General features: G+C 38.9%; 1 protein-coding gene across 3 annotated transcripts in view; it reads right to left on the bottom strand.

The window, feature by feature from the left end:
- The window catches only part of LOC126292143 (peroxidase-like), a 221,567-nt gene that overhangs the window by 35,873 nt on the left and 160,825 nt on the right, over window positions 1-24,869 (bottom strand). For all 3 annotated transcript variants that reach the window (XM_049985980.1, XM_049985981.1, XM_049985982.1), the window contains exons 7-9: window positions 14,261-14,456; window positions 11,041-11,238; window positions 4,457-4,604 (exon numbers count right to left, since the gene is read on the bottom strand). In XM_049985980.1, coding sequence (XP_049841937.1) covers window positions 4,457-4,604; window positions 11,041-11,238; window positions 14,261-14,456 — 542 coding nt within the window. The remainder of the gene's footprint in view (window positions 1-4,456; window positions 4,605-11,040; window positions 11,239-14,260; window positions 14,457-24,869) is intronic.

Below are 24,869 nucleotides of genomic sequence, written 5' to 3'. Positions count from 1 at the left end.
TCCTGTTGACTGTACCGTCACTGGTAAGTGCTATGAGTGTCTTTTGCACAACCATATCATTCCAGTTCTCTAACAGCGTGGATGTGTGGATGGCGTCATTTTTATGCAGAATGGCGCACCTCAAGACATAGCAAATCCAGTTAAGCAGCTGCTGAAGAGCCATTTTGGAATTGCTAGAATTATCAGCCACCATTTCCCTACAGCCTGGCAATCTCTGTCACCTGATCTCAATCCATGTGACTTCTGGCTGTCAGGCTATCTGAAAGATGTTATGTTCAGAGTTCCAATTGCAAAGTTAGCTGCATTGAAGGCATCCATTGTGCAACACGTTCTGAACATGACTCCGGAAACACTTCGATCAGTTGTGGGACATGCTGTTGCTCAATTTCAACTTGTTGCAGAAAATGGTGGATAGCATACTGCACATGTTTTGTGTCAGTCACATTGAAATTAACAATTGGATTTGATTTTGATTGATGCTTTTTATGTAGTTTTTGGCCTCAGGACAATTAAAAACAGGCGTGAGTGATGCTTTTTATATGGTTTTTGGCCTCTGGACAATTAAAAACCGATTTTTCCCATCTGATGAGATATGACCTTGCCTTGGTTGATGGGCTTATGTAACTAAAAGTATCACACCTGTATACCCATGCACACTGGGTAGTACAGTTTGTTTAGCATCAAGCATACACCTTAGGCATTGTTGTATGATTCGTCATCTGTAGTCAGTTACTATTAAATTGCGATACTTACAGTGCCATCTATTGCTACATTTTGTAACTATTTATTTTTCTTCTGCCATACATTTTTCCCCTTCTCTGATAATATTCCCTTGCAGTTTTATGTCATTCTGACCAGTGGTGCTATTTCTATAGTGGTTTGACAGTTTAATTCACACTGTACATCAGTGGATATCTGTCAAATATCACAAATACCTCATTTCTGGAGGGAACATTTCTAAACCAGCTAAATCTTGCTAAATCTATGCCTCTCTTCAAGAAGGGAGAGAAAGATGATGTAGCAATCTGTAGGCCAATTGCTGTACTATTTGGTTACTCAAAAATCTTTGAATAATGTATGTCAAAAAGATAAGGCATATTTTTAAATTCCAACAACATAATATCATCTTCCCATTATGGATTCTGGAAAAATAGATCACCACATATTCTTTGTATGCAATTCTGGAGAGGTGCTCAAGCACTGTTGACCATAAACAACCTGCTGTAGGTATGTTTCTTGATTAGTCCAAGGTATTGGACGTGGTTGACCACAGGCTGCACCTTAAGAAACTCCAGAAGTATGGGATTAGAGGTGTAGCCCACAATTAGTTCTGTAGCCACCTCAGTGAAAGAAAGCAATAAACAGAAAGAAGAAGCTCTAAGACATCCGGGTATTGCAGGTCAGATACACAAAATACAAACAATGGAGTCCCCCACAGGTCTGTTCTTGACCGTGTCCTTTTCATATCGTTCATCAATGAACTCTCAGAACACATACCAAATGCCAGCTCCTTTCTGTATCTCAATGACCCAAATACTTTGATAACCAGTAGAGGTGACATATTGCAAGATGCTGTCAATGAAACTACTTGTCAATTACAATCTTGGTTTTAAGCAAATAGACTACCCATAAACACATAGAAAGCTGTAGATATGAACTTCCACATACAACAAAATATCACCCTGTTCAGTACAGTTATAGTTACTGGCAAAGGTAACATTACAAATAGGCAGGGCACTCAATTTCTTGGTCTCACCATTAGTAACATTCTATACAGGAAACCACATATTGACTACTGTCAGAAAGGCTTAACACAATCTGTTGTTTATTAAGCTCATAAAAAGACACAATCAGTGTAGATACTTTGAAGCTTGTGTACCATGCCCTGTTTGAGTCTGCTTTGAGCTATGGCCTGATCTTATCGGGAAATAGCTCTGAATCTCTCACATTCTTTTTTATTTTTTTTTAAAGTGGTAATGACATTAAAAAGAGACATAAAAAAAGAACTGATCACTGTATGTGACTGTTTAAACAGTTAAAAAGTCTACCACTGCCATTTTTCTATATAATGGAATGGGTTTGTTTTACAGTATCGCGCTTGACATTCCTCCACAGACATGTAGACAACCACACACATGACACTAGAAATAAAACCTAGCTACAAATTATAGCTCAAATCACAAAATTATATGGTAATGAGGGTAAGGGCATAAAATATATAACCACCTCCTATTAAACATCAAAATAAACAAAAATTTAAAAAAATTAGAATTAAAGGAATTATTACTGAGACACTACTCCTGTTCTGTACATGAATTTCTTGAAACAAACTTTAATACTTGTAATAAGCTGGATTGTATTTTAACTATAATGTACAGCATCTAATTTTTATCTTTCTGTTCACTACATGATCAAAATTTGGCAATACAAATATAATCTCCAGTACCGACCCATCTGTATGGAATATTCTTAATAATGATAACTATGAAAAACATGTGGATTATTTCTTATCAATGTACATTTTCATTTGTTATTCATTTCTGTGTATTTATACATAGTAAAATAATTTAAACTATTGTATCTTATAGCTTTATGTTTTTGTTTGTATCTAGTATATGTATTATGCTATGCAAAGTATGTACACCACCACCATCTTACCATAATTTTTAATAGACTTGTCCTATATTATGCTGTGCTTTACTGTACAAAAAGTTTGATATGCAGAAATAATAAATAAATAAAACTCAAGCATCCTATGCCACTAACTACAAATTATACTGTTAATGATCATAATGTATATATTTTCTGAATGTTACTATTACTACTACTACTACTACTACTACTACTACTCCTACTACTACTATTAACATTATTTGTGAATAAGCCCATTAGGGCCACACAAAGTGCTTACAGTTAGGTATTTGCCTTCATCTGTGCCAATTTGTCTGTCATTCTCTTCCAGTGGGCTTCCTTTCTCTCTTCAGACCTTATTATTCCAGTCTTCCTCTTTGGTTTTTCCCCTTCATCAACTTCCCATTTGTGAACTTTGGACCAGGATATTTTGAGTTCGGGCATCTTGTGGAGTAATTTCTGCCAGTTTCAGATCACTTTTGATCATGTGCATGTTGTTGTCAAAAAAATCAACTATTGTAAGTCTGTCTGTGTTCATTAATTCTGCATTTTCTAACATCGTTATGGATGTTTGTGTTTTGTTTCAGTTCCTGATTGCTTCTGAGTTGGTGTTGTTTGTCTATAAGCTTTGGGTACAGAATTTTTCTTGTGACTTATCATTCATATTTCTCAATGTTTTCATTATCAGTTTTATGTTCAAAATTAGTTTTTATGATCCAGAGAGGCATTACCATATTGTAATGTCTTAGTTTTATATGCTTGGAGAGATATTTCTAGTTGTATATATTTTTTGTAAGTCAGTATGCAATTTCCATCATTTGGAATATAATTTCATATGCTTTTATTTTGATTCAGTTTTTCTGGGTGGTTTCACAAAGACATTTAAACTGTAGAACTCATTTAATTTTGTCATATTTCATCTCCATGAATTTTGGTGCTTGTTTGTTGCAGGTCATGTACTCTGTCTCTTCAAAAGATGTTCACAAACAGATTTTTTTCTACAGTACTTTCAAGAGTTCAGTCTGATTTTAGGCCAATGAAATGTCATGAATTGGTATTGGTAGATTGTTTGAAAAAACTGGGCAGTCTGTAGACAGCCTACTTCTGCCTAAAGTGATTTGTTAGTCAATTCTGGGGACTGATTTCTGTTTTCATCATTGTTGTATCACTTTCTCAAGAAGACAGTTTTACAATAATGGAGAAAATTACTCTCCTCATCTTATTCCTGTGTTAATTTCAAACGGATCTGAGAATTTCCCCATAAATTTAACTTTACCTTTGTATTTGTCAGTTTCTGATCTAGACCTTGTTTCTTTAACATTTGAAAGAGTGCTTCTTGTTCAACTGAGTCATACACATTTTTGAAGCCAACAGATTTGCATTATAAATCTCTGATTTATAATGGTTAGCTTTAGGTTCAAGATTTGGTCTGGACATGAAATGCCTGTTCTGAATATTGCCTGTTATTTTCCTATTTTTTGTCCAAGATGTTTCTGTGCTCTGTTGTGTGTTAAGTTATTTTAGTATTCTAGTATTTTAAGCATTTATATGACAATGCAGACGTACACTTAAAGTCTTAAATTCAACTGGCACTAGATACAGGAGCCTACATATTCAGTTTACAAATACATGGAAGCCCACCCTAGTACAATATCATGTGACAAATTTGCTTGCTACACTTTTTACAGATCTCTTATGGTGTCAAGGGAAACTGTCAGGTTTTTCAGAACACAGTTTTGGAAAACTGATAAAATTTGTGCCACATGATCTAGATGAAATGGGTTAATTTTAGAATCTCTCCTGCATGAAGTCAACTGTTACTTACAGCAAGTCACCCTGAGCAGTCCCATGAAACATCCTGAAAACTGCCTCTGTGAACTCGGCAAGTGTAGCTGGTCTCAGGTCCTCCTTGTAACAGTTACTATATCCTGTTTGGTTTGACTCTATAGGGAACTTGTCTAACAATTCAGTAACTGCAAACAAAAGATAAATGGTGCTGCAGAATCATCATTTAAAATTGGATAAGGTGTTAAGCCTATATGTTTTTTAAATGAGCAAATAATGTGTAGTATATTGCGAGGGTCATTCAGTGAGTAATACAACACATTTTTTTTCTCGACCAATTTCAGTTGAAAAGTGCAGAGTTTACACCATGTAACATTTCTGCTACAGGCCTTATAATTTCATGAAGTTCCGATAGGTGGTGGTGCTATACATAGCCTTCTGAATAGGGTCTGTAATGGAGGTGTATCCCAAACAGAGAGCTGTAATTGAGTTTCTTTTGGCAGACAACTAGAGCATCATAGATATTCATAGGTGCTTGCACAATGTCTACAGAGACCTGGCACTGAACAAAAGCATAGTGAGTCACTGGCCGAGGCGTCTGTGACTGTCGCAACAAGGTAGCACAAACCTGTCTGACCTCCCGTGTGCTTGTTGACTGCACACAGCTGTGGAGAAAAAGTTCAAGCTGCATCCTCAACTGGTAAAATCATGATAATGGTCTTCTGTGACTCTGAAAGGGTTATTCTGTTTGATGTCCTCCCTTATGGTGCAACAGTCAACTCAGAAGTGTACTGTGCTACCCTCAGAAAACTGAAGAAATGAGGTCAGTGTGTTCATTTCCATAAAAATGCAAACAAACTTTTCCTTCTACATTACAATGCAAGGACTCACGCAGTTCGGCACACTAGGAGAGCTCACAAAACTTCATTTGGCTGTTCTTCATCATCCACCCCACAACTTGGATCTTGAATCTTCTGACTTCCATCTGTTTGGCCCAATGAAGGGTGCACTCCATGGGAAGCAGAACATGGATAATGGGGAGCTTATGGATGCAGCAATTTGTCGGCTCTGATGTCGACTGGTAGAGTGCTACCATATGGGCAGAGTGGTCCTCCCAGTAAGGTGGCATACGGTCATCACATTGAACAGAGATTGTGTTAAAGAATATGGTTTTGTAGCCATAAAAGTGAGGAATAATATGGTGCATCATAACCCTGAATAACCCTCTCCCCCCACCCCCCCAAAAAAAGAATGAAAGAAAAAAAATGAAAAGTGTTGCTTTACTTACTGGACACCCCCATAAAGTTTTAAGTGGGTGCACATATACTTGGAACAGTGGTGTGGTGTGCTGTAAAAGGTACCCTCCTCACTGTTCTCCCTACCTCTCCCCTGTGGGTTTTTGCCACCCACACAAGCTACACAATATCCTTGTCTGTCCCTGTTCCATCTCTGCTCCTAACCTCTTGCCCCACAGCTCACAGACCTCAACGCGAGATGTTTCCTGTATGTCCTCTCACTGCCACCTACTTCAGTCCTGTCTCAGGAATTTTTTACCCCACCAAAAAATAACTGCAACCACTGCAAGTGTTGCACTAACGAGCTCTCTGTCATCATGAATGGTCACACCCGAGCTAGAGCCAGTTAGCAAGCATACTGTGCAACAGTGTATGCTTGACTCCAGAGACTGTCTCACAGCCAATGCCAACTGGACTGTTTCGTACCAATATCAGCTTTTCTTAACTGCACAGGTGAGAAGCCTCTCTGCAGCATATCTTTCATTCCCATAAACACTCTAGCCTCAACTGTCCTCCACCTGCCTTAATGTCATTCCATGCTCCCACTCCAGCCTCACACACACACATATCCCCACACATCTTGCCCCTCCCAGCAAAGCTGCACATCCCTTTCTCCTTCTCTGCTTCCCTCCTCCACCTCCTCCCCCCCCCCCCCCCCCCATCTTACAGTTGCACCAACAGCCCACCATCCTGTCTCTACTCTCTACCTGCACACACCACAAGCAGTGCAGTAGTGCAGTACAAGTGCACCTTATGTATCTGCACTACCCACCCAAGGCAAGATCACTGCTCACCACAGTCTACCGCAGTCTCAACGTGGTCTCAGCAGCTGAAGACGACAGTGGCTATGTGTGGGTCAGTCGTGCATGTAAGGGGGGAGGAGCTGTCAAGTGCATATTTTTGAATGTGCCTGTACACTGCTCAATGCCTGTTCTAAGTGGCAAGCAGCAATCTATCATAGTTTTTATATGTAGAGTATTTATTTTAACTCAAGCCAACTAAATATCTTGAATATGATGCCCTCTGTGAAACAAATGTTCTAGGTGAAAAGTTCGTAGTATTAAAAAGTACATCTGTCTGTGCTACAGCTGGTTAGCCCTTGTGTGTCGACAGGGTCAAGTTTGTATTTTGAAATTGGAACTGCCCATTTTTATTGCATATTCACATTTTATGACAAAAATGCATACAGTTGATTAAAACTATTGTTTCCTATTCATAATAATTGAGAAAAGTATGACTCTTTTTGCAATTAAGAATCAACACATTTGATGCTGCATTTCATTTACAAATGATGTAAATATAAACCGATGAGCTCTAATGGTTGATGCTGATGCTCAAATATGACTTGGATGTTGTAAATGTTATTGTTTAGTACAAATAATATGGATAGAAACTGCCATTTCTGGCAAACAAGCTACTTGTATGGTAATGCAGTCTTCTGTTGTCTAAGGCATTGATTGTGGTGAGTCCCCAAACCATTGGAATGCTTGATTTCAGAGCCCACCCTCAAACCCCACCATTAGGGTGACATTTCAGTGTGTCTTTCCATCCTGCTACCATAACTCTCATACTGGCTGCTATGTGGCTATTGATGAAATAGAAATTTCAACCACTGTAGCAAGACAAAATGCCCATTTAGTGATAGTGACAGGCACACATGCCATGGATACCCACCAAAATCAAAAACTCCAATAGTGAGATGGTGAGAGGCATTGGGGCTCATCAAAACCCAGCATCCTAGCAGTGAGATACCAGGACTTTCACCAAAATCAAGAGCCTCAATGGAAGAGGCAAGAGAATCACCAAAATTAAGCATCTTGATGGGAACAGAAAACTATTATATCAATGATTGTTCCTAGATCACGCTAAACGTAGTTTCTAATAAGATGTTGAAATAGCTAACCATACTGTACTGTACAACCAAATCTGCAACACTAAAGTAAATTTCAAACATAAATATCAACTGTTGTTGTTGTTGTTGTTGTTGTTGTTGTTGTTGTGGTGGTCTTCAGTGCTGAGACTGGTTTGATGCAGCTCTCCATTCTACTCTATCCTGTGCAATCTTCTTCATCTCTCAGTACGTACTGCAACCTATATCCTTCTGAATCTGTTTAGTGTATTCATCTCTTGGTCTCCCTCTAAGATTTTTACCCTCAACGCTGCCCTCCAATACTAAACTGGTGATCCCTTGATGCCTCAGAACATGTCCTACCAACTGATCCCTTCTTCTTGTCAAGTTGTGCCACAAACTTCTCTTCTCCCCAGTCCTATTCAATACTTCCTCATTAGTTATGTGATCTACCCATTTAATCTTCAGCATTCTTCTGTAGCACCACATTTCGAAAGCTTCTATTCTCTTCTTGTCCAAACTATTTATCATCCATGTTTCACTTCCATACATGGTTACACTCCATACAAATACTTTCAGAAACGACTTCCTGACATTTAAAACCATACTCGATGTTAACAAATTTGTCTTCTTCAGAAACGCTTTCCTTGCCATTGCCAGTCTACATTTTATATCCTCTCTACTTTGACCACCATCAGTTACTTTGCTCCCCAAATACCAAAACTCATTTACTACTTTAAGTGTCTCATTTCCTAATCTAATTCCCTCAGCATCGCCCAACTTAATTCGACTACATTCCATTATCCTCCTCTTGCTTTTGTTGATGTTCATGTTATATCCTCGCTTCAAGTCACTGTCAATTCCGTTCAACTGCTCTTCAAAGCTCTTTGCTGTCTCTGACAGAATTACAATGTCATCGACGAACCTCAAAGTTTTTATTTCTTCTCCATCCTACTCCAAATTTTTCTTTTGTTTCCCTTACTGCTTGCTCAATATACAGATTGAATAACATCGTGGAGAGGCTACAACCCTGTCTCACTCCCTTCCCAACCACTGCTTCCCTTTCATGTCCCTCAACTCTTATAACTGCCATCTGGTTTCTGTACAAATTGTAAATAGCCTTTTGCTCCCTGTATTTTACCCCTGCCACCTTCAGAATTTGAAAGAGATTAGTCCAGTCAACATTGTCAAAAGCTTTCTCCAGTTCCACAAATACTAGAAACGTTGGTTTGCCTTTTTTAATCTAGCTTCTAAGATAAGTCATAGAGTCAGCATTGCCTCACATGTTCCCATATTTCTATGGAATCCAAACTGATCTCCCCCCAGGTCGGCTTCTACCAGTTTTTCCATTTGCCTGTACAGAATTTGCGTTAGTATTTTGCAGCCATGACTTTTTAAACTGACAGTTCAGTAATTTTCACATCTGTCAACGCCTGCTTTCTTTGGGATTAGAATAATTATATTCTTCTTGAAGTCTGAGGGAGTTTCGCCTGTCTCATGTATCTTGCTCACTATATGGTAGAGTTTTGTCAGGACTGGCTCTCCCAAGGCCGTCAGTAGTTCTAGTGGAATGTTATCTACTCCTGGGGACTTGTTTTGACTCAGGTCTTTCAGTGCTTTGTCAAACTCTTCACACAGTATCGTATCTCCCATTTTATCTTCATCTCCATCCTCTTCCATTTCCATAATATTGTCCTCAAGTACATTGCCCTTGTATAGACCCTCTATATACTCCTTCCACCTTTCTGCTTTCCCTCATTGGTTATAGAAATGGGTTTCCATCTAGGATCTTGATATTCATACAAGTGGTTATCTTTTCTCCAAAGGTCTCTTTAATTTTCCTGTAGGCAGTATCTATCTTACCGCTAGTGTGATAAGCCTCTACATCTTTACATTTGTCCTCTAACCATCCCTGCTTAGCCATTTTGCACTTCCTATCGATCTCATTTTTGAGATGTTTGTATTCCTTTTTGCCTGCTACATTTACTGCATTTTTATATTTTATCCTTTCATCAATTAAATTCATCATTTCCACTGTCACTTCTACTAGCCCTCGTCTTTTTACCTACTTGATCCTCTGCAGCCTTCACCACTTCATCCCTCAAAGCTATCCATTCTTCTTCTACTGTATTTCTTCCCCCATTCTTGTCAATTGTGCCTTTATGCTCTTCCTGAAACTCTCTACATCCTCTGGTTCTTTCAGTTTACCCAGGTCCCATCTCCTCAAATTCCCACCTTTTTGCAATTTCTTCACTTTTAATCTACAGTTCATAACCAATAAATTGTGGTCAGAGTCCACATCTGCCCCTGGAAATGTCTTACAATTTAAAACCTGGTTCCTAAATCTCTGTCGTACCATTATATAATCTATCTGATATCTTCTAGTATCTCCAGGGTTCTTCCATGTATACAACCTTCTTTCATGATTCTTGAACCAAGTGTTAGTTATGATTAAGTTATGCTCTGTGCAAAATTCTACCAGATGGCTTCCTCTTTCATTCCTTAGCCCCAATTCATATTCACCTACTATGTTTCCTTCTCTCCCTTTTCCTACTCTCGAATTCCAATCACCCATGACTATTAAATTTTCGTCTCCCTTCACTACCTGAATAATTTCTCTTATCTCATCATACATTTCATCAATTTCTTTGTCATCTGCAGAGCTAGTTGGCATATAAACTTGTACTAGTGTTGTAGGCGTGGGCTTTGTGTCTATCTTGGCCACAATAATGCGTTCACTATGTTGCTTGTAGTAGCTTACCCGAACTCCAATTTTTTTTATTCATTATTAAACCTACTCCTGCAGTACCGCTATTTGATTTTGTATTAATAACAACTATTTATATCAACTATTCGAACACAAAGGTTCACATTTGCATCATAAAAGAAGTTTAGAATCAAATGCACAAAACCAGGCGACTTGATATTTGTCAATTAGAGTGACACCATCTGCCAAAAATGGGAAACAATGCCTTGAATAAACCATCTGTATTTTTTGATGCAGATTCTAAATTAGCAATAAAAATGGGGGTTCCCATTTGAGAATACAAAGTTGACCCTAGCCATGCAGGGGTGGGGGGTGGGGGGTTTGGTTAGGAGGTGGCCAGTTGTACCACAGCCAAGGTGTCCCATTTATTAATTTTAATTTTTTCACCTAGAACATGATTCCATATAGTGTATATTTTCAAGACATATTAGTTGTTTCAAGTCAAAACAAACACCCTGTCTATAATGCACTATTAGTATGAGTAGAATAGCACTAGTTGTAATTAATCACCAATATACTTCACAGAAGTAGTTTGCAGTGGCTACTTCTGATGGTTAATGTATAAATTGACTCTTTTCACATCGCGGTCAGCCCTCCTTCGTGATTGATTTTAGGGAACTCGATCCACAAATGAATAGAGGCTCAGAAGTCTCAGTTTCAAATCTGAAAGAACAATAAATAAATTTTTATAATACCTTTTTGAGAGTACTTACCCACAAGCTGTGAGACAAATTCCGTATAGGTTATGTGTTGGTGTTCTGCAATAACGATCCTGCGAGCCTCTTGGTATGTTTTCTCATCGTCCCAGTGTGGGTTCATGGAAGATAACTTGTTAGCCACCCTGTTGTGTTCTCGTAAATACAAATTTTGCAGTATCGTCAGCTGGGTGTTCTGGTTCACACGGGCATCACCTGAATACATAACATTTCATGCCATATTTTAACTGTGACACTGGAAAGCTAAAAGCAATTTTAAACTACATAATGAGATTGGTTTGTTCTAGTTTCTTGTAAAATTGTTCTGTGTCCATATTCATTTATTCCAGTGAGCTCTATGGTACAAGACTGAAGTATCCACAAAAGGTAATTGCACATTCTGAGAGTCATATTTGGTATACTATGCCAAATGTAGGCATGAAACCAACTCACATTTAATTCAAATATTTATATGTTCATAGCAGCAACATAGAAAGTACAGAATACATGTGCTAAACTTAAGTTTTTAATACAATGATATTTTTTAATTTCTTGTCCTTGATTTGCTCCTATATCACCAAGAAATTGTGTATGAGGAGGGGAAAAAAACATTGCTTTGGGTGGAGCTTGTGTAGTATGCATTTCTGCCGCTAGGGGTGTATAGTGCAGCTCATTGCCAGTTCAGTGACACCTGTGTTATCAACCTGGCTTGTTCTTCTCATCTGCAGTGTCAGTTTTTGTTAGCAGTGTTTTGTTCTTGTTTCGTTTTTTATGATGGCAGGTTTAAGTGAACAACATGCAGCTGTGAAATTATGTTTCCTACTCAGTGCTGGTGAAACTATTTTAATGTTGATAACAGCTTACCAAGATGATGCTATGGGAAAAACTCAAATGTGCAAGTACAGGGTGACACAGAAAAATGGAAACATTTCCACAGTCCAACAAAACTAAAAGTGATGAAGAAAAGAAATTGCATTCATAGTAATTGAAATCTTACAACTTTGCCATTAACTAAAAATTGATGGCATTTATTATTTTTTAAGAAAATTATGTCCTTTAGATGGTATCCTTCTTTACAAATACATTCATGAAATCTGCTGTTGAGATTCATCAATGACTGCTGCAATATATCAGCTTTGATACTGTGAATTGCATCCCGAATTCTCAATTCATCTAGGGTTCTTGTTCGAGTCATGTAGACTTTGCTCTTGAGGTAGCCCCACAAGAAAAAATCTGGTGATCTAGGGCGCCAGGGGATGTTACTGAATTGTGAGATCACATGGTTGCCAAACAATTCTCAAACATATGCCATTGACTGCTGTGTAGTATGTGATGTCTCTCTGTCCTATTGAAACCAGGCTTATTGGACATTTGGAAAGTTGTTCAATGCAGGTGTAATGAAAGTTCATAACATCTCCACATAATGATTGGCATTGACAGTTAATGTGTTTCCCCGTTCATTTACAAGAAAGTCCAATAATCCCATGTGATGAAACACCACACCATACTGTCACTTTACTAGCATGTAAAGGACGCTCATGAACGTCATTAGGATTTGTGTTTGCCCAGTAATGGTAGTTCTGTTTATTCATATAACCTGTGAGATGAAAATGTGCTTCATCTGACATCCACAACTTGTTTAAAAATACATTGTCTTTGTTTATTTTTGTTATATTTTTTGACAGAATCCTAATTGTAACCAGTAACTGATGTCTTTTAATTGTTGCACCATCTGTAGTTTGTATGGATGAAATAGTAAATCAAGATGGAGAATTCTGTGAACACTTTCCCGGGACATTCCAACCGCTGCCACTAGTTAACAAATTAAACACCATGGGCTCCATAAGACAGACTCGCGTACAACATCAATGTTCACTAGAAAATGCACACTTCTTGGTCGTCATGTTTGTTTCTTCTTGAGGGCAGATCCAGTCTCTTCAAAGTTATCAATCTAACATTTTATCATGTGTTTTGATGGAATTATAAAAACATCAAAACTCCCTCTGCGCTGCTACCAAATTATCATTGTTTTTATAAAACATTTTTATGGCTTGTGCATGCTATTGTCTGCTTCACTAATCCATGATTACTGAAATGGCGGACTGTTTACTCGCTAACTGTCATGAACCCATAGTGCTGCCACCTGTCCATGGCTGCCACTACTCATTTCAAACATTCCCATTACTCTGTGTCACCCTGTAGTTTGCTCATTTTAAAAATGGGGACATGTTGATTGATAACAGACCTTATACTGGAATCCATCAACTGCCAGAATCAATGAAAAAATTGGAAAAATTCGAGAGCTTGTGCTCACAGATGTCGACAGACAATTGATGAACTTTCAGAGATTAGTGAGTTCTCTTGGAGCTGCTGGAACAAAATGGGCTGCTGCCAAATTTGTTCCTCAGGTTATGACTGACAGTCAAAAGGAACATTGGGTTGAAACATGTGCTTTGAAACAACGACTTGTATCTGATCCAGATTTTCCATCACAGGTCATTACTGGTGATGAGTCATGGTACTATGGCTATGACCCAGAAACAAAGCAACAGTCAAGCCAATAGAAGATGTCATCATCACCCCATCCAAAAAAATTCATCAAGTCAGATCAAACATCAAAGCCATGCTGATTTGCTTTTTTATGCCAAGGGCACACAGTTCATTGCGAGTTTGTTCTTGCAGGTCAGACTGACAGTCAACCTTTTATTTGAAAGTTTTAAAAAGATTTTGCAACCGTGTTTATAAAAAAAGACTCAATTTATGGCAGACAGGAGACTGGTTTTCTACCATGACACTGCACCTGCGCACACAGTCATCTCTGTTAGATAGTTTTTGGCTAAAAATGGCATGGTTATAGCACCCCACACACCTTACTCACCTGACCTGGCTCCAAACACCTTTTCCTTATTTCCACACAAGGAAATGGACATGAAAAGACACTGATTTGATAACACTGAAAAATTCAAGAAAAAAATGAGGGAGGTGCTGTCAGCCATTTCCAAATATGAACTGTGGAAACATCAGTGGGACAAATGTATTAGTTGTAATGCAGAGTAGTTTGAATGGGATGAAATTGTTTTGAATAATATATATATCTTTTCAAAATAATTCTGTTTTTTATGTGTACCTCCTCACAGTCATAGCAAAACAGTTCTTCCCACAGGCAGAAATATCACTGAATAACACTTGTTCATATACAAAAATGCCCTATAAAAATAAATGATACATAAAATTTTACCTGCAATGAAGCATGTCCTATTTGATGGCAGGCTGCAAGATACCATTGAGTTAGGCACTTGAGGCAACACCTTTCTGCCGTCAGGAAGGACTTGTTCACTGAGCTTCCCACCTTCAAATTTTCTTAAGTTATATGCTCGCTCCTGGTTAGGCCCGTATGTGAAAGAAGCATCAATGAAGTGATTTTCAGAATTAATCTGTAACAGAGGGTGATGTTTTGTTTTAATCTAAATATCTCTAAGCCTTCCAGAGAAAACATTCAGTTGGCACCTGTATTGATAATATTTTAACTAACTGAGTATGTAAATTTTGTTTCAATTTAGGAACTCAGGATGTTTTGCATTATTAGTTAAACTGTAGTAAAATTTGTAGGAACATTTCAGTTAGAAAAACTGACATGAAAGAGACCTTTGGTAAAGAAAACTTATTTTATTTGTATTTATATGCCAAATATGTTAGAACAGCATTTTTGGTGACAGTATCTGAAGTAATAAAAAATTTGAAAAATTCTTTAACAACATTCTAGATGTCTTCAGTGATATGTTTTCACCTAGAACCTTCTGCAATTAAGTGAAAAATTAATTGCAGTGGATCAGCAAGGGCATAAAAATTTCTGGAGTACATGAATGGCACCTACACAAAGTAGAAAAGTAGAACAGAAACACCAGAAAATCCAGGATGGAATGATAATCGTGGTATAGTCAATGCCCACACCATGATGCCTGCAGTCGTGTGGTATTGGTCTATGAAGAGTAAATAAATATGGCAAATTAGGGATGGTGCTCTACAATAGCTTAAATCCTCCTTATGGGACAGAAAACAAAGAATAATTGTCACTTTAAATTGGAAAAAATAATTAGTCTGAGTACTTAATTTCTGAAATGTTAGATGCCAGAATGCTCCTCTTCAACTTTACAGTGCCCCTACTCCCATCACAAGTTTCAGTTTTTGAAAACTTGTGATTAAAACATACAGTGAGAAATATTTTTTTTCTTCTGAAATTCAGCTTTACAAAACATAATTTATTGTAATCCAAACAATAGAACTACCAGATTTAATATAAAGAACAGGTGCCACCATCTACCACTGTAACAGTGGCACTTTGCTCCCTAGTTCTGCTCATACACATTGATGAAAAAAAAAAGTACAGCCTCAAAAAATAATTGATGTAGAGTTGTGAAATATCAGAAATACATTTTTCTAGGTAACATATTTAAGTGATTAAAACTGTAAGATCACAGGTTAATGTGTGAAATAAGCCATTGAAAATGGGGAATGCTGGTACATTAATAACTGGTGTAACCAGCAGAATGTTGAATGCAAGCATGCAAAAATGCTCTTGTTGGCCAGTACAGGGATGGTTAATGCTGTTTGTGGATGATGCTGGAGTTGTCGTCTGATGATGACCCCAATGTGCTCAATTGACATACCTGGTGATTGAACAGGCCAAGGCAATATGTCAACACACTGTAGAGCATGTTGGGTCACAACAGCAGTATGTGAGCACATGTTATCCTGTTGGAAGACATCCACTGGAATACTTTTTATGAATGGCTGCACAACAAGCCGAATAGCCGAATCACCAGATTGACATACAAGTTAGTAGTCACGGTGTGTAGGATAACTGTGAGAGTCCTCCTGCTGTCATACAAAGTTGCACTGCAGACCATAACACCAGGTGTAGGTCCAGTGTGTCTAGCATGCAGGCATGTTTGTTGCAAGCCCTCACTAGCACCAAGGAAGACTCAGCTTTCATCAGAAAACACAACAGACCTCCACCCTGCCCTGCAATGAGCTCCAATGAGCTCTTGCTTGACACCACTAAAATGGCGGCAGTTTGGGATCAGCAGAATGTTTTGTCTGGCATGGAGCTGTCCTTGAAGTACCAATTTGTAATGGTTCATTGTGTAGCTGTGGTGTAAACTGCTGTGCACATTGCTGCTGCAGATGCAGTATGATGCACCAGAGGCACATGCAACATGACAGTCTTTCCTCTTCGTAGTGTCATGTGGCCAACTGGAGCCAGGTCTTCTTCTGACTATATGTTCTTGTAACACTGTTGGGTGGCTTGCAGAGTATAAATGTAGATGTAGATTACCAGCAATAATGTACAGTGGCTACATTCCTACCAAGTCTTTTTGCAGTTTTGTGGAAGAAACAGCCACTCTGATGTGACTGGCGTGTGATTTGAATACACATCATTTTGCAATTGTAGAAACATGTTTACTAACGTTCATTAATGTCGCACAATTCCTTCCTAGTGTTACAATGTTTTTATATGTCAGTGTATATAGGCACAAGCCAGTAGTATTCATGACAGTGATGCCTTGCTCTCAACTGATGCCAGCCACAACAATGAAACAGTTGTATTGTACCTGACCAGTGAATCTGTGTTTAGAATTAATTAATAAAGCATTTAGTGACAAATGAAGATGAATATAGTCCTGGACCATACTGTTCATGTACAATTCTGACTTCCCAAAGAGTTAGGAAAAACAAAACATGATGTGACTTAAAACACAGAATTAGATGTTTAATAAATGCTTTAAATGTAATTTGTCTGCTACTCATTAAGATGTGTAAGAAACAGGATTTGTTTGGAAGTTCATATTGATTACCACAAATAATCAAAACATTTGACCATGAACATCCCTATGCACATCTTCAACACATTTTAATATGAACATACATTTTCACAAAATGTTAATTACATGGTTCATTTCTAAAAACACACACACACACACACACACACACACACACACACACAATCACACACAAGAGAAAGAGGAGATGAAGCATTTTAAGCCCAAGGCCTTCCTCCTGCATGCTGGCAATATTTAATTAAAATTAGGCAGAATCTTAAGGCAACATTATGTCAAAGTTATCTTTCAGCCACCTACAAAGACTTGTGCTCCTCTCAGTTCAGCAAAGAACAATCTGGGATTGTGGAAGGCTGGAATCTACAGAATACCCTGTCAGTGTGGCAAAGCCCACATTGGTCAGACAATGTGCACAGTGCATGAAAGATGCTTGAAGATGATCACCACACTAGCTTTCCACAGCCTAGTAAGTCAGCCATAATGGATCATTATATCTGCACTGGATATTCCACGAATCACTCTGTCATGAAAATCATGTCCTCAACAACATCCTTCTGGGATTCAGTTATTACGGAATCAGTGGAGAGATGTTCAATGCAAAATCTTATTAATCATGATGGTGGCTTTCAACTAAGGCATGAGACCCACTGATATCTTTACTTCCATCAGAAAGTAGACATTTTGTGACCAAAGGCTTATCTAATGACATTTGCTTTTATTAATTTTGACATCTGAATTTTAACTCTATGAGTGGACATTTTGTCAGAGAGTGCACATGTAGTATCACATTATGCATACACCTGCATGCCACAGTTGGAGCAATATTTGAAGAGGGTGCATAACTCGACAGAGGTCACTCATGTAGCAGCTGCTTCTGCACATGCATCTTTGTGCCTGTTTTTGTACAAAGGTAGCAATATGAACTAGCAGCCTCCAGTGCAAAATACTCGCCTAAAGATGGCTGAAATATTGTGGCAGGAAGTTAAGTTATCTCGCTACTATCTTGAAACTTCATGGAGTAAATTGGTTACCCATTGTCATGTCACTGATGCTGGCACAGTGGGAAATTATTGTTATGTTGTGATTTAACACATATATACTATTTCAAATCTTCAGAGCTGACTTGTTCCAGTAAATTAAAGAAAAATTTTCTGGGATGAGCCAGAAAGGCATTCCAGCACATTCTGACAAAAATTAAGCCCTGATATGACTGAAAAAAGTATTGCAGTGTATCTCACTAGGTTCCATACTAGACCCATTCCTCTTTCTGTTCAGTGTGAATGATTTAATAGTAAGTATCAGCTTCCAATCAGCTCTGTTTGCTGATGATGTGTGTTAGTTGCAAATAAGGACGCAGAAAAGCCTTGTGACCTTATTATCAGTACTCTCAGTAGTTTAGAAATCTCATCTCAATGAGATGAGTTGAATATGAATATACATGTAACCCAGATGATGCTGCAGTTCACAAACAAACAGTCAAAATGTGACCCAGTTAAGATTACTAATGATAGCCAAGGCAAACTGACTCCATCAAATTCTTAGGATTTAATTTAGTTATAAACAATGGGAGACGGATGTGTACATGTGACTGGTGTCCTGTTAAATATGCCTGACAGAACAGCATCACTTGTAATAGTGCAACTGGTACATACATGTAAATGTGAAGTGAAACAAAGAAAAAGAATGAGTGGGAAATCATGACAGCCAGTCAAACAGGACATTTTGGTAATACAGTGGCAAAAGTTGAAAATATGTGCCACACTGGGACTCCAATCTGGATTTGCCGCTTCTCATGAACAGTTGCCTTAACCACTTTGACCATCTGGACACGGTCCTTGACTGACTCAAATTTTCAAGTCATTGCATGCTGCAGTGCAGCATCCCTCACCCATTAAACTCCCTACTTGATTCTCATAGGATTTTGGATGACATTTGTACATTTGTGCTGACACAAATTTCAGAGAGCAATTACCCTTTTCTTTTTCAAAATTTATATATCTGAATGATTTATGTTCTGCCAGACATTTCCAACAGAACAAACAGCATCTGTGACGACATGGCTGGCACATACATGTAAACATTAAATATAGGGAAGGTTAGGAAAGGGTGAAGATGGGTGGGGAAATTGTGATGGCTAGCCACTGTCCGATGGAACAGACACCACTCAAATACTCAAATATACAAATTTTGAAAAATAGGCTAATGTCTTCCTGGCATTTGTTTCAGTGCAAATGCACAAATGTTGCTGAACCCCTACAAGAATCAAAGTTTGTGGGTAGAGAGTTTAGTGGATGAGGGATGCTGCATTGAAGCAAATTGTAAGTTGGAAATTTGAGTTGGTCAGAGACTGTGTTCAAATGGCTGAAATGGTTAAGGCAGGTGCTCATGAGAAGTGGTAAACTGGGGTGCAATTGCCAGTCCAGCAAACATTTTTATGTAGCACTAAATGTGGGAAAATGTAAGTTAATGCAGATGTGCAAGAAAAAAACTTGTAACATTCAGATACAGCACTAATAGTGTACTTTTTGGCACAGTCACATCATATAAATATCTGGGAATAAAGTTGGAAAATGATATGCAGTGGAATGAGGATGTGAGGACTATGGTAGGGAAGGAAATGGGGAGAATTTTAGGAAAGTGTAGTCCATCTGTTCAATTGAGGAGCCACTTGAGTGAGAAGTAGCAGCACCAGTCACAAAAACTGACAACAGCTGGGAGAGTGGTGTGCTGACCACATGTACTTCTGTATCTGTATCTGGTAATACCTGAGGGCTGAGGATGACACAGCAGCAAGTCAGCACCAGTGGGCATTCGAGACTGGTTCAGATATTGTTTGTTTGTTTTTTTTTTGTGCCTGTATATAGAATGCTACTCAAGTGTTTGGGATCTGTACCAGGTCAGACTGAAGTAGGACAGAGGTGGGCTAATAAATTTGTTAGTGATAGGTCTGAACAGTATGTGAGTGTTACTGAGCTACTTTGGGAACTCAAATGGGAATCCCTAAAGGAAGGGCAGCATTCTTTTTCAGGAACTCTATTGATAAAATTTAGAGAACCAGCATTTGAAGCTGATTTCCAAACGACTGTACTGCCGCGAACATACATTACACATAAGGACCATGGAGATAAGAAATGAGGAACAGAAAAATAACTAGAAATGCTACAGGGTACCCTTTGTCATGCACCGTGTGGTGACTTGTGGAGTATCTATATAGATGTAGATGTAAGTGTGCATCTAGTTGTCATGATTCCCCATCCATTACTTTGCTTTTCTTCCCTTTGCTACATTTTATATTTGCACTGATAGAGATGCCAAAACATTGTAACAACCTGCTTGATAGTCTGGTTTTCCACCACTGAAAAGTGAAACTGTAGCAATTCTATGTGACATTGAGTGGAAAAGACGTAGGTAGAGTTATGGATGTATGTGACACTGATTGTCTGTTTGCAGGTCATGCATCTTCCATTAATTATGGCCTCACGACTTGTGGGCAGAGAGATTTACCTCTACATCTATTTGATTAATTTACCACATGACTGAAATTTGATGGATTCCTTTTAGCACTCATGAGGTGACCTCACCCTTTTTATTATTTAGAGTCAGTTGCCAATTTTTGCACCATGCAGATATCTAATCTAAAGAGTTTTGCAATTGCTTTTAATTTCCTGATGACTTTACTAGATGATAAATAACAATATCATCTGTAAACAACCTATGATGAAATGTGTCATTGCCATCAGGAAAGAAACCAAGCACAAAGGTATTGCATGTGGCCTGCAATAATGTTCACACAGTTCACAGCTACCATGGTGACTCCAGTTACTATCACAGGTCCCATGGCAACCCATTTGGAAGTCCCCACTGCATGATACTGTCTCCACCAGCCTATTTTCATAACACAGTACATGTTTTCAGCACTACCTGCCTTGATAATGGCACATCAGGAACAGACTATCAACCTAGTGTGCTAAGAAACACAATTCATCCAACCAGGTGACATACAATGGGGCAGTCAGAAAGTTTCCAGAATTTTGTTGTAACTACACTACTGGCAATTAAAAATGCTACACCAAGAAGAAATGCAGATGATAAACGGGTAATCATTGGAAAAATATATTATACTACAACTGACATGTGATTACATTTTCACGCAATTTGGGTGCATAGATCCTGAGAAATAAGTACCCAGAACAACCACCTCTGGCTGTAATATCGGCCTTGATATGCCTGGGCATTGAGTCAAACAGAGATTGGATGGCGTGTACAGGTACAGCTGCCCAACACTGCCCCACAGCTGCTTCAACACGATACCACAGTTCATCATGAGTAGTGACTGGCGTATTGTGACTGGCCAGTTGCTCGCACACAATTGACCAGACGTTTTCAGTTGGTCAGAGAGCTGGAGAATGTGCTGACCAATGTAGCAGTCAAACATTTTCTGTATCCAGAAAGGCCTGTACAGGACCTGCAATATGTAGTCATGCATTATCCTGCTGAAATGTAGGGTTTCGCAGGGATCGAATGGAGGGTAGAGCCATGGGTCGTAACACATCTGAATGTAATGCCCACTGTTCAAAGTGCTGTCAGTGCAAACAAGAGACGACTGAGATGTGTAAGCAATGGCACCCCATACCATCACGCTGGATGATACGCCAGTATGGTGATGATGAATACACGCTTCCAATATGCATTCTCTGCAATGTCGCCAAACACGGATGCAACCATCCTGATGCTGTAAACAGAACCTGGATTCATCCGAAAAAATGATATTTTGCCGTTCATGGACCCAGGTTCGTCATTGAGTACACCATTGCAGGTGCTCCTGTCTGTGATGCAGCATCAAGAGTAACCGCAGCCATGGTCTACAAGCTGATAGGCCATGTTGCTGCAAAGGGCATCAAACTGTTCATGCAGGTGGTTGTTGTCTTGCAAATGTCCCCATCTGTTGACTCAGGGATTGAGACATGGCTGCATGATCCATTACAGACATGCAGATAAGATGCCTGTCATCTTGACTGCTAGTGATACGAGGCCGTTGCAATTCAGTACCTCATTCCACATTACCCTCCTGAATCCACCGATTCCATATTCTGCTAACGGTCTTTGGATCTCAACTGACGCAAGCAGCAATGTTGCGTTATGATAAACCACAATCATGATAGGCTACAATCCAACCATTATCAAAGTTGGAAATGTGATGGTATGCATTTTTCCTCCTTACACAAGGCATCACAACATTTCACCAGGCAATGCCGGTTAACTGCTGTTTGTGTATGAGACATCGGTTGAAAACTTTCCTCTTGTCAGCACGTTGTTGGTGTCGCCACTGGCGCCAACCTTGTGTGAATGCTCTGAAATGCTAATCATTTGCATATCTCAGCATCTTCTTCCTGTTGGTTAAATTTCGCATCTGTAGCACGTCATTTTTGTGGTGTAGCAATTTTAAAGTCCAGTAGTGCATTTACTGCCACAATAAAGGTACATATTTACTTAATTCCCTTGAAAGTAGGCTCCTTCATCACACAAAGACTTGTTCCACCACTCTTGGCACTGCTGGAAACAATGATGGAAGTCCTGTTTTCATGTTTTCCAAAGTTCAGCTGTTTTGTTGGTTTTGATGTCTTCTGTGGTGGCAAAATGGTTACCTTTGAGGCCAAAAACAGTGCCATGATGTAGTATCCATCCTCCTTGCCATTTCATGGAACATTTTCAGTCGATTGTCTCTCTCAGTGATTTCAAAACTGGCACGTGGAAAGGGTTGTTAAGAGATTTTCCAGCTGGTACAAATTCAGAATACACAACACCTTCACTGTCAAAAACTGCAATGAGTGTCACTTTTGTTTTGGATTTGATATGGTGTACTTTCTTTGGTTGAGAAAATTACATTGTGTGAAATTCTTTGGGCTCTGGCTTGTGTGCAAAGACCCAGGGCTCATCACCATTGATGATTGTCTTAAGAAATGTCAGAATGATTTTTTCAAAACATTTGGCCACATCCAATAAAAGAATTTCCCTTTTTATCTGGAGTGAGCTTCCATGGGACAAAGTTTGAACTAAGACATTTCATCTCCAAATAATATGATAGGATGGCATTAATGGATTCATGAGAGCTCTGGACTTCTTTTGCCAAATTCTATTAATAGTCATCAGTCTGATCTGATTAACTGTTGCACTTGCTTCACCAATTATTTGTTTCTGAAGGCTGTCGCTCTACCCATGTGGTGCTTCTCTTCCAGTGATTCCTCTCCATCCCAAAATCTTGGAAGCCACTTGTAAATGGCTGTTTTCTTTAATGCAGAATCCTGTAAACTGTCTGCAATGCTAACAAAGTCTCTGCAGCAGATTTCTCCAATCTGTACATTAATTTGATGTTCACTCTTTGCTCAAACTGCAACATCATGCTAAGAAATCATCATACATTCTTAACTGCAAATAAACAAAAAGCATTAAACATATTATTGCAGAGCTGGTAAGAATAATTAGTTAGATCAGACTAATATGAGGGGCAACAAAATGGTTACAATAAAACTTTGGGAAATTTTTGAGTACCCCTCGCATTTCCTATGATTCTGGGTCCAATTTCAATGATCCTGTGCCCATTGCTGCCATAATTGATTATGTCATCACATCAACAGTAACTTGTAGGGTTTGTCTGCTGAGAAGTCCCATTTTCAACATTGTCTATTAAACAGTGTGTTACAAAACAGTTGCGCCTGAACTAGTATTGTATTTTGGTCTTTAATCTACTACAAACTGCTGCCTATCCTACTTTACCAAGTCGCCAAGCATCTACCTCTGCATTCTGTAATGAGGCACGGATGTCCAAAACCTTGTCACATACTCACATTTCACCATCCTTCAGCTACTTTCCATAGATATTTACAATGGCAGTACACAAACAGAAGACCAGCCATTTCCAAGATAGAGCCACGCATCAGGCTGTAACAATCTGCACTTTCCAGAATGAGACTTTCACTCTGCAGCAGAGTGCGTGCTGATATGAAACTTACTGGCAGATTAAAACTGTATGCCGGACCGAGACTCAAACTCAGGACTTTTGCCTTTCGCGGGCAAGTGCTCTACCAACTGAGCTACGCAAGCTCGACTCACGCCCCGTCCTCACAGCTTTACTTCTGCCAGTACTCCGTCTCCTACCTTCCAAACTTTACAGAAGCTCTCCTGCGAACCATGCAGAACTAGCACTCCTGAAAGAAAGGATATTGTGGAGACATGGCTCAGCCACAGCCTGGGGGATGTATCCAGAATGAGACTTTCACTCTGCAGCGGAGTGTGTGCTGATATGAAACTTCCTGACAGATTAAAACTCTTGCAATAGCATACAGGAACAATATGGAGAGTGGATAGAGTAGCTAGGTGCAATCAGGAGGTTACACAGAGGTCAGGGAGAGTGTAGGGGGAGTAGGGGGGTGGGAGGAGTGGAAAATGAGAGAATTAAGAACTGTGCAGCCTGGCCTCAGCAGCCAGGGACAATGGTCATGTGTTTGTGAGTTGTGTTTGTTTGAGTGTGTGTATATGTTATCTAATTCACAAGGTCTTCTGGCTGAAAGATTACTTGTTTGACATTCTTTTTGTTGTGTCTATCTGCAACTCATCTTCACTATATGTTGCTCAGCACTGTATCCTTTTCGTAATACTGTCACTATTCCATCTTGTATTTTCCATTCTTTGCTCATCTCAGAGTATTTCTCATATACAGTTCACAACATTATGACAGTGATTCTCCCTTTGCCTCTGCTTTGCTTATGTATTTTCCTCACTGCAAGATGTGCTCACAAGTCCTCCAGGTGGGATCCAATCTTGTGGTGCTGTGGCTGTAACATTTAAACTTGTCATTGTAACTGAAAGGGGCATACTTGGTAATGTCTGTTTTTCTTTTTAAGAAATTTGGTGAATACAATATAGACACATACAATATAGACACATTTACACACTGTGTAAATCATGGAATTCTTATAGATAAGCTACATCATTATGGTTTGAGGGGGGTGG

The sequence above is a fragment of the Schistocerca gregaria genome, chromosome 9 (assembly GCF_023897955.1).
Source record: "Schistocerca gregaria isolate iqSchGreg1 chromosome 9, iqSchGreg1.2, whole genome shotgun sequence".
Classification (NCBI taxonomy): Eukaryota; Metazoa; Arthropoda; class Insecta; order Orthoptera; family Acrididae; genus Schistocerca; species Schistocerca gregaria.
The sequence above is the reverse complement of the archived record's forward strand: the minus strand, read 5'-3'. Positions and strand labels throughout refer to the sequence as shown.